Source organism: Metopolophium dirhodum, chromosome 9, assembly GCF_019925205.1.
Source record: "Metopolophium dirhodum isolate CAU chromosome 9, ASM1992520v1, whole genome shotgun sequence".
NCBI classification, from domain to species: Eukaryota; Metazoa; Arthropoda; class Insecta; order Hemiptera; family Aphididae; genus Metopolophium; species Metopolophium dirhodum.
This window is the reverse complement of record NC_083568.1, coordinates 7,334,683-7,350,903: the sequence shown is the minus strand read 5'-3', so window position 1 is coordinate 7,350,903 and position 16,221 is coordinate 7,334,683. Positions and strand designations below refer to the sequence as shown.

Below are 16,221 nucleotides of genomic sequence, written 5' to 3'. Positions count from 1 at the left end.
CCCACAATCCAAGGGCAAAATGTCATATTTCGGCTTTTGATCGAGCATACCTACTTATGACTAACCTCATTTGGGCAAAACCGTATCCTGATTTGTATCGTAAGGGCAAACCCGTAGTGTCTTATGTACGTTCACTAATATTAAATAGGTACAAATAATCATAAAATAAATATTATTGTACAAATATAATTGAATACACTTAAATAATAATAATTTTTGTTTTATTGAATGCTCAATTCGGTTTCGACCACCATGTCCACAATTTATATTGCCATGTGCAATGTATTGAACATTTCATTGCATTTTATAAAATAAATAATGTCACTATTGGTTTTACTTGGTGAAACTATTAACTTTTTAGACTCACCGATTGTGAGTACGTCAAATCTATTTAGTCGCCTTTGTTTTTTTGAATTGACCTTCGCTTGTTCTACCTCTTATATGAGTTCATAGTATCTTGTATCACTAATAATAGCACTACATTCATTTTTTGTGATTTCATTAAGTTTTTTTTAAAATTTAGTTTTAAAATCAGACGCACACATTTCGTTAGCCATTGCTAAAGACGTACTATTATAACCTCACAAAAATACGATCTATAGTACAATATTGTACCATTTAGATAAGGTGTATTTTGTGTACTTTTAATATAACGAGTTGATAAAATACGATAACAACGATAAATTAACAAGATACGTGTGGTAATTTATAATCGTGATAAAATCGTGCGATAAAAATCACTATTTGTATTTAATATTAGCGAACGTATATAAGATTTACACGACGATTTTGCCCTTACGATAAAATTCAGTATACGGTTTTGCCCAAATGAGGTTGGTCATATATTTCATAACTATAGGTTTGCCCGGTCAAAAGCCGAAATATGACATTTTTCCCAAGGGGAGTAACTGTGGGCAGTTCGCGTTTTGCCCGGGCATTTCTGAGGTTTGCCCGATTTCAACTATTGCCCGTAACATATATATCCGATAAAGGTGCATATCTATATTACCTGATACTTAAACGTCATGCACATCATGCACAACAACACATCATGTAGATACATATCAGTAAATCACATATGACCATATGAGTATATAACCTGCACCAATACACCAACGCATTGTCATAGCGTAATAAATATATATACCCGTGTCCCGTATAACCAAGTTTGTTCAATAATATAAAAAATATTGTAGTATACTTGTTTATGCACTCTGTATAGCCTGAAGGGATAATCCAGCTGTAGCACTGTTCAACGTTGATTTCAGTGTCAACTAATTATAATAGTCTTCATGCTATTCATTACATTTCATACTTCAGATTATTGACATTTACTCACAGTATTTATTGATTTATGTAATTTATTCTAATTTTTGAGCTGTAGGTAAATTAATTATTAAGGGGCCTCGTTACGGCTTTTATTTAAGGGGAAACATTTAGGCAATTTCTAATCTCGTCTTAGCCGACCGGGATCTTTTTTGTTAGTTGTTAACTATTAGTGGGAATGCAATTCAATTCTGGTACCACTCTCGTACGCTCATATACATGTCAATAACTCGATAACAATATAAAATTCACTATACGAATTTTACGACAACTTACTTATTGTTCTGACAAAATTAAAGTTAGTTAACGTGGGGTGATTTTGGTTTTAAATAAATTTAATTCAGCAGAAAAATGTTTGTACATCGTACAAAACACTCCGTTTTTAATTATAATTTTAAATATGAATTGAAAAATTCATATTTTCAAGTTTATGTTTAGAGTTTACAACAATATAAGACTTATTTTTTACAAAATGTTCCGTTCGATCTATAGACAATTTTCTAATTTTTTTCAGAATTAAAATCGGACAACGTAAACTTATTTTAATTTTGTCAAAACTTAAGGTCTTTTAAGCTAAAATTGACGGCAGTAGCGAGGAATCTTAAATCGAATAAATATTAAATGTTTATATTAACATGCATTATGTATACATTTATGATAAATTCGTTTAGTATATTATACGACATTATATGAAATTAAAACAGGCAAGAGATGGGAAGACAAATTGGATGCGACCCGCGATAAAATCAAAGCCATGGGGTGCGACGCGATGGTCGTGACGGCTCTGGACGAAATCGCGTGGCTGCTGAACATTCGCGGCCACGACATACCTTACGGTCCTTTCCTCAAGTCGTACGTCATCGTCAGCAAAGACCAACTACACCTGTACACCGATTCCGTGAAGCTCAGTCCGGACATTCGGAGACATCTGCACACGGACAACTGTATTTCGGCCCATTGCGCCAGGTTAGACTTCGTATATTGATATAAGTTATAATTTATAACTAATAATATAGCATATCATTATGATATACAAATTATTATGATAATAAGTGATAACTATAAACAACATAGTGTGTTGTGTCTTGTGTGTACCTGTTGCCGTTGACCTCACATCCCTGCAGTGCACATATTATAAAATTATGTATTCGAATACCACCAAGATATAAACGTATATTCAGAATAATACAGCTATAATATGTAATGAATTATATATCACACTGTAGGCTCCACGATTACGAAGCTATATGGATCGACCTGAGGACGCTATCGCAGATTTGGCAAAAAGTGCTAATACCGTCTGCCACGGAGTTCAACAACGGGGCGAGCAGATGTATTTACATTTTGGTGAGTTTTCGAAGTTTTTATTGCCTAATCGATCATACGAATATGATTATTTTATGATGAACTGATGAGTGATGACGAATACTTAATATATTATGATTTTTTCTGTTATTCATTTCTCGCGCTTAAAATTAATATATACCTACCGTTAAGACTTCATCGAAATCTTCACTGCAATTAATGTAAATGTATGTAATGTGATTAATCTACTTAATGGAAAAGTTTTATTCGAAAGTAGATCGCGATATAATGAATGAACAATATATGCATCATACCGCTATAATTTATAAATAATCTTCAACCACTAACATAATATACTATTGTAATTTGTATTATAGCTTTGCCCTCGTTAATCATGACTTTAGACTGACTGCGGCGATGTAAAATGTAAATGTAATTTCTTTGTAGGTACCTACTATGAATAATTAATATTGTGTTTAAACTTTCAACTGTGCAGCGTGTGATGGAAATATAATTAAACCATTTAATTTTGATGAGGTTCAATTTGCTTATTTGATTATCATAGATCAATACCGAAAAGAGAAAGCAAGCTCCTTCGCCAATCATGTACATGATGGCAGAAAAGAATTCCGTTGAAAAGGAAGGAATGCGACTCTCGCACATTAGAGATTCGGCGGCTATGTGTAATATATTGGCCAAGCTTAGCGAACAGGTACCTAATATAAAATAAAAATGGATTTAATTACTATATCCTATTCAATTTTAATGATTATAATATGTACCTACCTATAGTACTAACTATACCTATATTGAACATTTGAACCCGATACTAAGCTGCTTGTAAACATTTCGAGTTTATTTTGGTTTGATTAGTATAAATCCTAATAGTTGTTGTTGTTGTTGTTGTTACCTACGCGGCCACACAAATAATAGACCAAATACGGTAAATATTTCTAATCCACAAACATACGTGACAGCTAAATTTCGCCGCCAAAATGGCGTAATAGTTTCGAAGGGTTAGTTAAAAAATGCGTTTGTTTGTAGAAGCTAATATTACCCATTCAATATACTTTATTATATACCTAACAATACGTACTTTCGAAACTTTCTCAAATTTATATTTTGTTACCTAGTTTAAAAACGGACAGCAACTCACCGAACTTGCAGTGGCCAACATGGTGGACAAGTACAGAGACGAACAAACCCTCAGTCGAGGCGCGAGTTTCAGATCCATTGTAGGGTACGGGCCCAACGGGGCTATACCTCATTACACACCTTCGATATCGAGCAGCTTGAAACTTGATCACCTCAGCACATTGGTAATTGACAGCGGTGCACATTACTGGGGTGAGTCCGACATTATAAGCGCTATTATACTTTTTTTAAACACCCGTCGCCGATTTAAAATGTGATAAAACTATTATAGGTACCTACCTTGTATTATACGTAATATCCTGTACGGTCCTTATGTATTAGTCATTATACACTACGTTATAATATATTATCGTCCTATTGACTCTAAATATAGGACAATCGACTATGTATAATACATTTGGGTATAATGTACACAGAACAATTATAACGATGCAAGTTGAGCGTTAGGAACTTTATTAAGTTTTTATTACTTGCTGTACCTACACAGTTCCTAATATGGAAAGTGAAAAGTTAAGTGTCTCATATTCTCATATTAATACATAATGCAGACTTAACTCATATATATTTATTTGTACTCGAGGTGCGAGTTCTATAAACAACAATATAAAATAGTACATCGTCTATATGATATGTATTTAAATTGACATCATCTGCTGGCTGCAGATTGCAGATAAGTATAATAATCGAAAGTGCCGCGGTGTTTCATTTTTACATAACGCTTAAATTACCAACGTATGTCACGAATAGTCACGTATTTGCGATATTTGTTTTCTATGAACAACATAATGAGAGATTTACGTTTGTATTATTTTTCTTATTGTTAATATTAGAAATACATTTTATACCACACTGCGCCCTAATATATATTATTATACGTTGAGTAAAGAATAGAGTTTTAGAGTTTTTTTAACGAGAATAAAAATCGTTTTATAGGGTAAATTTATCATAATTTATTTTATAAAAAAATGTAGGTCAACTAAACATTCTAAATGCCATGTTGGTAGTAAAACGATTTTTATATTGTTGGCGTCACCGCATCTCGTATAGTAAAGGGCACCAACAATTATAATTGACGATGGTTTTGAATTTTGATACGGCACACACACTTTACCAAAACGTCTACAAATATGAGACGTTTAGGGCCCGCCCAAATCGGAAATATCGGTTACCACGATGTCCTATATAATCGGATCATAGTGCTATTATATAGTATAATATTATAGTCATATTATAGTCATCGATATTTTTGAAATATAGAAAATAAATGTTGATAATCATCCTGACAAAGCTATCAAAATATCAAATTATTAATTAATTGCCTCTGCAATTCTGCCTTTTAAAATTCAATGTATTTTCTAAATTATTTCCGAACATGCAGGATATGCTTATTAAATACCTCAATATTACAATTTATAGCTGTTACTTGTTAATATTTATATTAATATATATTAATATTTATACTAACGCAATGAACATTTAAACAAATAATAATAATCATATAAGACACCACGTGTTGGTTGTGCACAGTTATCGTATATTACAATTAATATATTACCTAATATTTAGTATGAAACATAACTACATAAGTAAGGACCAAGGGACCAAAAAATATTCAAATTTAAAACGTGTAACTTATCTGCTGCAGACGGAACTACGGACGTGACCAGAACAGTGCATTTCGGACAACCGTCGGCCGAACAAATCGAAGCGTATACGAGGGTGTTGATGGCGTCCATCGATCTTGCGTCGTTCACATTTCCGTACAATTTGAAACTCAATCAGATTGACGTAATCGCCAGGGCGCCGCTCTGGGATTTCGGTTACGACTACAAACATGGTACCAGCCACGGGATCGGAGTGTTTCTCAAAGTCCACGAGCGTAAGTGATTATTATATTCTTTTTATATATTTTTTTTTTAAGGTCTAAGGGGGGATGAGAGACGATTTTAAACGCCTTTAACGTATGGCACAGGTTCATCGCCCCCGTTATAATATACACTCATAGACTGCAACAGCAGGATGTGAACAAAAATAGCTCTTATATAGATATTCCACCATAGGCGATAATAGTGTTTGAAATTTGGAGAGCTGTAGCTCAGGGTTATACTTGATACTCTTATGATACTTTTAAATTGTAGTTGTGAAATCAATAGTTTTTGGGGGGGGCTAGGCCCCCAGCCCTCCTATTGCGCCTATGTATTCCACTACTTCTAACCTATTAAGTTATCACTTATCAACCATGTACTAATGTACTATTCTTATGTAAAGTCTATAATTATGTCTACATAATATTATTATAGTTCCATCGGTTTTAATTTCTTGCAGTGGTGTATTATATAGATGGGCTGTAAATTATATAAAATATATATATCATGATACAATTGGTATGATAATTTTAGCGAAAAAAAACATAAACAATTGTACCTATGCCCAATTTAGGTAGGTACATTTGATTGTTTTGTTCAGAATAATTAAACATCAAAGGGATATAATATTTAGCTACGCGAACTCTCGTTCTGCGGTTGTTGAATGTTGCACAATCATATAATATAACGCCATTGCGACTGTAGAAAGTTTGCACGATTTTCGATTGTCGCGTACTGGGTAGATTATAGATATGTTATATGTATTGAATATAAAATATAAATACGGTACACACAATACGACAAGCATGTTTAGGAATTGTTTAATAGAGAGGGGACGAAGAACTGAAGCTCATTCGTAACAGAGGAGGCCTTCGCCCCCCGCATACCCTTTGGGATTTCCAATATTTGACTATACTATACAGTCTATACTCGGTCGTATAATAGTCGTATATGCAGAACAGCTGTTCCTAGTGTACTCGACCTTCTACATTGAATACTATAACTACCTAATACAATTATAGTCATAATTTTTAGCACATCACACTAACATCTTGATAATTTTTAATTTACATTATATTTCTGGAGAAAAACTCCATAATTACCCCCTCTACTATCTACACCGATAACTACAAATAAATGCAGTACATAAATAATAATACCTATTGTCAATATTGTGTTTTGATATATCTTACTACATATACCTACCTACATTTAATACTCAATTAGAACACCTATGACATCAATCAATTATGTTGCATTTACAAAAACCAAAAAACTACTGACAAATAGTATAAAATAGTTAATATTAAGCACAATTTAGTGTCTAGGAAATATACTTAAAACTTTTTAATAAAACAAAATAGAACCCAAGGGGGGATTTATCCTGGGCGGTAAATACGCCGCTGACACTATACGATACTTTTAAATTTTCAATGCAGGCGTTCGCTGACAATTATACATCATCCAATCATTTGGTTTTTTAAAACAATGTTTCTAATTTTATTTCAATTAACAATACTAATATAATATAGCCAAAACAGTAATACAGTAAATTAATAATGTATTTAATACTATATTTATAGTAAATTTAAACACAAGACCATAATAGTAATTATGTACTGAGTTGTCTGTCGTACAGCACATTAGTAATTATCAGACAGGAACGTAAAATTGACACTCTGCAGCAGACTGTCAACATTTGAGTCCAAAAATAAAACTACCGATACAATAATTTAATAAAAACGTATATTGTATAACTATTAATTTGATTTTTTCAAGATGATAAACATAACTAATAACTTTAATGTTATTTTTGTTTACACATTTAAGCTCCTGTTAATATGTATTACGGGCAAAAAGCAAGTGACGTAGTGCTCAAGGAAGGGTATTTCATATCTGATGGTAAGTAGGTAGAATTTATCAATTATAATACCTGGTATCGTTTATTCGTTCATTTTATACTATTATTATGGTGCATGACAGAAGAGTATTATATTATATTAAATATTTTAATATTAATTATATATTGATTATTTTTTATTAGTAAATAATAATAAATGTTTTTTTAAACACAGAGCCCGGTTATTATAAAGAAAATCATTTTGGCGTACGTCTAGAAACTATATTAGAAGTGATAACAAAGGTAGTAAATTATATATAGTACCTAGTTACAAATATTATCTAAAGATTAATATTATATTATTATCATGTAATCGAGGGGTCGCGTCGAATGAGAAAAAAACGATATCGACAAAATGTATATAATTATATTTTTTTATGATTTGTTTAGAACGAAACAATGGGTAAATATTTGACGTTCGAGCCGATCACTCTAGTGCCGTTCGAACCAAAGCTCATCGATTACTACATGCTCAGCCCAAAACAAGTACGTATACTGTAAAGTACATTTAAATAGTAGGTACCAAAAAATGTCGCACAAATCTTTCAAACGTCTCGACGATTATGCGCTTTTAGGATACGTAATTATTTTGCGTTTTTTTTTTTTACTGCCGAATGATCTCGAGATATGCGATCAATGTGGTTTTTATTCTCTCATCAGGTGCGCTGGCTAAACGCGTACAACGAAAAGATCCGGAAGATGGTGAGCACCGAGCTCCAAAAGAACAACAACAGTCAACTGGGCTACGATTGGATGATGGACCGAACGATGCCGTTGTTTTCAGACGGTCGTCGGACCGAGGTCTGCACCGTGGTCACCGCCGCGCTACTCGTCGCTATTGCCACAGTCAACCTGTTGACTGTTTAGAGTTTCAGACACCGATCCCCGCAAACTTCGTATTATTATTATTATTATTATTATTACTATTATTTTAATGTCGATTAGCAAAACGCGTTTTACGAAAAACGGGTGTGTTGCGATGACGCCGATAGTCGCCATTTCACCAATGACATAATAAGCTTGGGTACACAACAAACGTAAAAAAAAAAACTGCAGATATTTTATTATAATATAATTCCGTGGAACGTGTAATAAAAATAAATATGACATAATGCGTAAAATATAAGGAGTACGTACGTCGACCAGCGGTACAACAATAATTATTAATTTATAATATTTATAAATAAAAAAAAAATACTTACAATACCTATAACATAATAATACTAGGTACATAAAAATAATAAATTAATCTCGCGTCTTATACGATGTTAAGTTTCATAGCCATTAGCCATTTGAATATTTTCGTAGGACTTGTCGAATTCACAATATTCATTATTATTTATTCACGTATTATAATATATAGGTAGTTTTGCTCGGATTACTCATACTTATCACATACAATGTACAATAGATTACTGTATAGGTATAGTTGAATAAGTAGGTATAGTGAATAATACGGTTATACGGTGGCCGCCACGATCAGTGGCGATGAACCGAAGACCGTCGTCGTCGGCTTCTGCTGCTGGCCTCCGTCCTTAAGCGCCTTGTGTATCCTGGTCAGCGCCTTTTCAGTGGCGTTGTCCTCGTGCTTGCACACGTACCGGTGCCGGTTACTGCACTCGGCCCCCGAGTAAGAGTATACCTTGGTCGCGGCGTTCGGGGTGAGGCGCAGACACCGGCCGGACCCAGTGATCTGGTCCTCGGGCCTCGTCGAGTCCTTGGGCACCACAGGCCGAGCGCTGTTGGCCCATATCCACAGCAGTCCCGGGTTTAGGCCACCCGTCCAATAGTCGTAACCTGCATCGATTCCGAAGTGCGATTATAGAATTTTTTTTTTTTAATAAAAAACAAGCGATTTTAATATTTGACATCTGGAGTTATGTGTTCGCGTATGCGCGTACAATTTCCATTAATTTGTCACGTTTTTCATACATAGGTATTATAATACTACTGTACGTATACAGAGTGATTTTTCTAACGTGAATCTGCAGCATTCGTTATTTTTGCCTTATTTATAAAATGTAATTTTCGAAAAATTATCAGTTTTTTTATTGTAATTTTCATTTCATAATCTGCTTTTATCCCACAATGTATTTTATGAAATCCACTCCTCATTTTCAATGCGTTTATTGATAAAAAAAACTAATATTGTTCAATATTTGATTTGATATCAATTACATAGATAAATCATAATGTTTAGATAAGTATTCTCCTTCAGATAATGAAATTAAATGTTTGGGTCATCTTGAAAATATTAAAACTTCCAAAAATATCACCACTTAAAATGTTTTTTAAACTAATTCTTTCTTTAAAACACCCTGTGACCTTCATACTTAGAACAAAATAATTACTATCCGAAAAATTCACTCCCCATATAATATAATCGTAGTAATAATAGTAACGCTTCATTAACAGTATGGATCACTCACCTCTTAGGTACTTGTCGCCGATAAGGTACGTCAGCACGTCAATCTGTTCGTCTTTGTTGTCGAACTCTAACAAATTTCCGCCCAAACTCTTGCACATCGACATGGCCGACTTCCAGTTATACTGTCTCTCGCTAAAGTGATAACAGGCATGTGCGATACGCGTGAAATTTCCCGGACAAGGATCTGCGCAAATAAAAATAACGATAGGTGTAATATATTTACAAATAATAAAATAATAATGTTTTACCAATTTACCATACATAGAATAATATACCCTGAGCAACTATGCACATAATACCTATACGATTACGATACGATTGTACAACGGGTATTTTGTGTCTATACTTAATGTTTATACGTAATTATTGTTATTAATGAATATATTTTTAATGCTAAGCCTAATTCGCACAATATTCCCACATTATATATGAAATATGTCGGAAGGATATCCTTTATGACGACTCGGGCTCGAGGAAACCTAGTCATATTATTAGATATCATGATGTTCAAAACAAGATCAATTTGATAAAGAAAAATATGTCCAAGGATATCGTGATTAGAACGTCGTTGTTCAATATTTTTGATTATTGCACTTAAACTGTTTACTATAATATGATTGTATCGATTTACTATTTATTTTAATGTAACTAAAATAATATAACTATAAAATATTATAATATGTATTACTTGTACCTATTACTGTAATAGTATAATATAATATAGACGATACGAACTAGTTGAATTAAAATTGTCTGTACAATATTCATCGCTTATTTTTTGTAAGTATAATATAATAGAAATAAAGTTTTAATAATACTATAATAATTTATAAGCAAACAACTACTATTTTGAAATAATTGGAATACTCTGCTTTTATTTGTATAGTAGCTTATTATTTAAATTGTATTTTCTAATTATTATACAATTAATACCAACAATTAGAAATCATAAATAGCTATTATTTAATAAATAGAAGTAGGTAGTAGTTTGGAATATATGTTCAACAACTTGTATTCATATAAATTAGATATTAGGTATCATACCTACTTTGTCTATATAGTATATACATACCATCATACATTTCTTATGTCATATAGTAAAAATCTTATAATAACATTATAACAATTATATTTAGATGTAATTATAATTAATAGTTGTATAAATATTTAAAATAAAATATCAAATGTGTTCCTCTTATAATGGTATTGATATTGTTCTACTGAAATATTATAATATATTCTACTAAAATATATTACGTAATTACTATTCATAATTCATATAATATATTATTGATGAAAAGTTTCGAGAGTTGACGAGTAAATATATAGGTACCTCCTATACCTATTATAGATCTAAATAATGTCTAGGTATATATAAAATTATCACCATTTCAATTTTTAAAATTAAATTTAAATTTTATATGCATAATAATATATTACTAGGTACCCAAATATAATTGTATATTAATATAGTATATATTATGCTAGGTGTGGTGTTACATTGGGAAAAAATATTTTTTTAGTTTAGAATTCCCCAATGATAAGTATATCGCATATATACTTGAATACTTCCGAATTAAATTATATAACCATCACACCTATAAACCTATAGACAATAGTAATCATCAGTGATATTATATAGGTATCGCAACTATAGAGCATTAAGTGGTAAGCTGAATCATCCACAGTTCAACAGTTTATTTTGAAATCAAACACATGACGTGTTCGATTCAGTTTCGAAACTCCAAACTAAAATCGCAGCATAATATTATACATCAACACATGTATACTGTATTACTGTATAGGTATAATAATACGTATGGGAAATATTAGAAAACTAATGTACTTATAATATATATATATATATTATAATTTTTAAATACGCTACAATTTTGTTTATGCACTACTACATAAGAAAGGGATGTTATATAAACTATAAGTTAATTTATTTATTTAGTTCTACTCAGAATTTAATAGTTTAACACTAATATTTCGTGATTTATTAAACCATAATAATATATTATGTATACACAGGTACAAAATCAGCAAAAGTAAAATCTATCCGGGATTACTTTTATTGTTCAAAACTTAACCAGAAAATAAAATATGAAAATATGTAAATTTCTATTAAAACCCGTTTAATTTGGTACGTCAGTCATTCCTATATAGCATGTATATTACCTACATAAATTAGATAGGGAGGTATGAGATAAAAAAATTATTTCACCGTAATAGCGTGAAATGCATTATCAAATAAATGTACAGCATTTTATTTAAAAAATAGATTAATAACTCTAATAATCACTACCTAGGAACTTTTAAAGTTATTTTAAATTATAGCCACACACGACTTCACTATTTTGATAAAACTTCAACCACCGGCGCCCGGCATACTTGTATTTGTATATAGTTTACAAATTTACAATTGTAATAAACAAAACTAACTTATTTGTAAACATGTTAAGTTTGTTTTAGTAATGTTATTCGACATCCGTGGACTTAAAAAGAAAGTAATTAAACAAAAATGTTTTCTATTGGTAATCTTCCATCGAATCTCGATTTCTAATATTACAGTCAATGTACCGACTACCGGGTGTACGCTGTACAATCACCATAAATATTCTTAAATATATCAACATGCTTTATGATAGTTTGACACTGAAAAACTGAAAGAGGTAATTACTTAGATATTATTGAGTGATAACTAATAACAAGCGAACATTTATTATTTTGACTATAAACTAAAAGTTAGGTAATAGACCATAAACATTATTGCTCAAAATATATAACTGTTAAACAGTAGTTAATAGTTTCTTTTAAATGCCTAATATAGGCGTGCCTTCACATAACTAAATAAATAATAATTATAGGCACCTATATATTTGTATTTTGTTCCAAATTATTATAGCTTGTCTATTAAATTACTATGATAACTGTTGTTTGTAGTTTTCATTTGGATTTTAATTTATTTAGAATTGACTATGTTATCTGTATTGACTCAAGTATTTAGTATAGTAATATCGGTTACGACTTCGGGCTTACAATTTACGAATAATGGTTTGTTGGCCATTCTATAATTTTAGAACATAAATAGTAAATACGTAATATTACAAATATATTTAAATACTGCGGTAACATGAAGCTGTGTTGAGAACAATTTTTTATAGAATAATAAATCCAAATAAATAATAATAAATTATGAACTATCCATGAATAGAATATAACATGAATATAACATAATTAGTTGTAATTTGGCTACACTATGAAAAATAAAATATTCCTACCTATAACTAGGTACTCAAAATTCTACACGAATGTCGAATACACGATAATACAATAATTTCGGTAAATAATTTATCGTATAATATGTTTCAACATATATTTATATTATAAGGGCACTTATGGGATACAATTCTGAACACTATCGTTTGGACAAAATGTTATATAATATGTAGTAGTAAGCACATGCCACAATGAATGTAACCATATTATGTAGGTACTATCTCAAAATTTACCTCAACACCTGTATAATCTAAACACTTCAGTGCTAATTTAAAAACAAGTGTAATTATAATAATTGTGAATATTATGATTACATTGTTAAACATTTAGAAATGCTTACTGTCCTAATTGGTTAATTTATACACACAGCCACAATAATACGTTATTCTCTGTAAAGGTATGCAGTATGCAATGGATTAATTCGTCATTATCCACGGATATGGCTCATAAACGAAGTATAAAAAACGAAATGGAATATGGATACGTACACCTATTAGATTTATTATTATTGATAATTATCAAAGAAACAGTTTGGGATAACTAATTTCACCTCCCACCATCACCATGCTTCATTCAATATTAGGTATTGTTAATTATTAATATATACTTACATAAATTATTATCAAATGTCAATAAGTAGGAATGTATGCTACAACAAATTTAAAATGTACCTATTACGTATGATATAATAGCTGGTAATAAATGTATATTACGATAAATTCACTAGTAAGAACATCTATAAACCGCGAAATATCGGGGATGTGGAAATTATAGCAGAACTGAGAATATTTGTATCTATATAATGGCTAATACCTATGCATAATATGAGTGGGACCGTGAGAGGCGAACTCCCGCCATGATAATTGAAAATGTACTAAAAATATTTTAAGTATTTATTTTGGTCTCTAAAATGAATTAACCTTTACCGAGACCATTGTATTTTATTTCTTAACACATCAGGGTGCACCGATGTGCGAACATTACAACAATTTGAAAATAATATCGATCTATACCTATTATTGGTTAAATACAAAATAGTCATACAGATTCATATTACTTTAACTACATAAGTATTACGATTAAATGTAAATAACTCTTTTAAATCGCATATACTAGTATACTTATTGGCTATTACCTACTACTACTTTGAGACTTTAAGCACATATGTCGTTTTATAAAATTGACCATTGGTCTCTTTAACTATTAATAAGATATCTATTGAAATAAATAAGGAAATAATATAGTAATATGGTATGTATATAATAACTGCAGTATTGGTCCAAGTTTTTTTTTCTAATCACTAAATAGTTTTATTAAGATTGTGACTAACCTTCTCTGTTGGCTGCGTTTCCTTCTACAATGTGTTGAATGAGTTCTTCCGATCGTTTCAATCGTTTTTCCATTAAGTCCATTCTATGTACCAATTTTTCAATAGCTCCTAGTAAATACATATCAGTTTCTGAAACCTATAAGTTCAACAGGTAGGTACTTATATCACCTCGTATCGAGTCATAAACCTATTTTATAACATCAATTATTCGAAATTTCGACGTATTACAATAACTCGTGAATACAACGATCTGCTGATTTAAAGATAACGACTTAAATTAAAATACAGCCATATACAATGTGTTCCAGGGGGAAGTGACCGACCGACGCCATATGAAAGTATACCAAAAATGATTAAAAAATACCCTTTAAAAAGTGGGTCTAATTTTTTTATTTTTGAAGTTATGCGCAATTAACTTTGTTTTTCAAAGCCAAACCTATCACGCATATGTTTATGTATCATCAAATCTTTCCAAAATTTTGACGTAATTCATTTTATTTAAAAGATATTAATTGTCCTATCAACCAACATAATATACACAGTTAAACCAAAAATGTGCAAATTATTTTTATTAAATTAAAAAAGAAAAACATTTTTTTATCAAAAATTAGTATCTTTAAAATAGTACTACTCCAAATAATTTAGTATTTACTACGGGTTAATTTTTAAATGTTCACTTTTTCAATTTAAAACAAATAATTTCACATTTCTAGTTTCACTGCGTATATTATGTTGGTTGATAAGACAATTAAATAGCTTAAAATAAACTACGTTATAATATTGAAAATTTTTAAAGATGCATAGACAAAAGCGTAATAGGTTTGGTTTTGATAAAAATTGTCCATTACCTAAAAAATGAAAAAGTTGAACCCACTCTTTAAAGGGTGGCTATTTCAACCTATTTATTCATCATTTTTGGTATACTTTCATATTAAGCCGTAGTCCGGTCACTTCCCCTCGGTAGGCGGTTATTTAAGTTATTACCTATTAGTCGTTATAAGATGTATATTATAAAACCTTTTTCGTCAGGAAATATACGAACAAACAATAATAAATGTCAAATTAATACTTCTTTGCTCGGTTCCTTGTTAACATCCACACGATCTCCAGCGGCAGCTATGTTTTGAGACGGTCTGTTCACAACGTAACCGGTGGGCAAAGCTACCGGCACGTTTATGACGTTGTCGCGCGTGGCTAGATCTTCAATAGTAGTCAAACGATGAGCAAAGTCTAAAAAAAAAAAAAACCGATCAAGCCATTTCCTAGGGTAGGTACTTGCCGGATAATTTGAATTTTTTTTTTTTTTCGAAATATAAATTTTAAACAAATTACCTCGGTTCGACTGAACGACCGCGGACGGCAGCACCACCATGACGACGCACGCTATTATTTTCGACAAAACCATATTGATTACAATATTATTGTAATATGCCAGATCGCGAAAAGGAACGACGGCGGTTATAACAGAGAGGTAGGTACTTTATCGGCTCGGAGGAGACTTGGAGAGTGAGAGACTGTAAGTGAAAAATGCGCGTCGACTGTGCACCGCGTGCGAACGATCGCGTGAATCTGCCCGGTGATCGCACCAGTGCCACACTGAGCGTAGAAAACAAAGTCGAGCGTCTAATAA

At 31.3% G+C, this 16,221-nt stretch overlaps 2 protein-coding genes across 2 annotated transcripts in view; one reads left to right on the top strand and one right to left on the bottom strand.

Annotated features, from left to right (window-relative positions):
* Nucleotides 1–9,388, top strand: part of LOC132951748 (xaa-Pro aminopeptidase ApepP-like) — a 25,022-nt gene extending 15,634 nt beyond the window's left edge. The window contains exons 6-14 of the mRNA XM_061023673.1: nucleotides 2,031–2,292; nucleotides 2,553–2,673; nucleotides 3,197–3,343; nucleotides 3,765–3,978; nucleotides 5,432–5,665; nucleotides 7,482–7,553; nucleotides 7,727–7,794; nucleotides 7,942–8,037; nucleotides 8,212–9,388. Of these exons, the coding sequence (XP_060879656.1) occupies nucleotides 2,031–2,292; nucleotides 2,553–2,673; nucleotides 3,197–3,343; nucleotides 3,765–3,978; nucleotides 5,432–5,665; nucleotides 7,482–7,553; nucleotides 7,727–7,794; nucleotides 7,942–8,037; nucleotides 8,212–8,418 (1,421 nt within the window). The 3' untranslated portion in view covers nucleotides 8,419–9,388. The remainder of the gene's footprint in view (nucleotides 1–2,030; nucleotides 2,293–2,552; nucleotides 2,674–3,196; nucleotides 3,344–3,764; nucleotides 3,979–5,431; nucleotides 5,666–7,481; nucleotides 7,554–7,726; nucleotides 7,795–7,941; nucleotides 8,038–8,211) is intronic.
* LOC132951751 (uncharacterized) lies at nucleotides 8,609–16,221 on the bottom strand. Its single transcript, XM_061023677.1, has 5 exons — nucleotides 15,924–16,221; nucleotides 15,661–15,821; nucleotides 14,592–14,727; nucleotides 9,981–10,163; nucleotides 8,609–9,348 (listed from the first exon to the last, which is right to left on the bottom strand). The coding sequence occupies exons 1-5, from the start codon at nucleotides 15,994–15,996 to the stop codon at nucleotides 9,011–9,013; spliced, it is 891 nt and encodes a 296-aa protein (XP_060879660.1). The 5' UTR covers nucleotides 15,997–16,221; the 3' UTR covers nucleotides 8,609–9,010.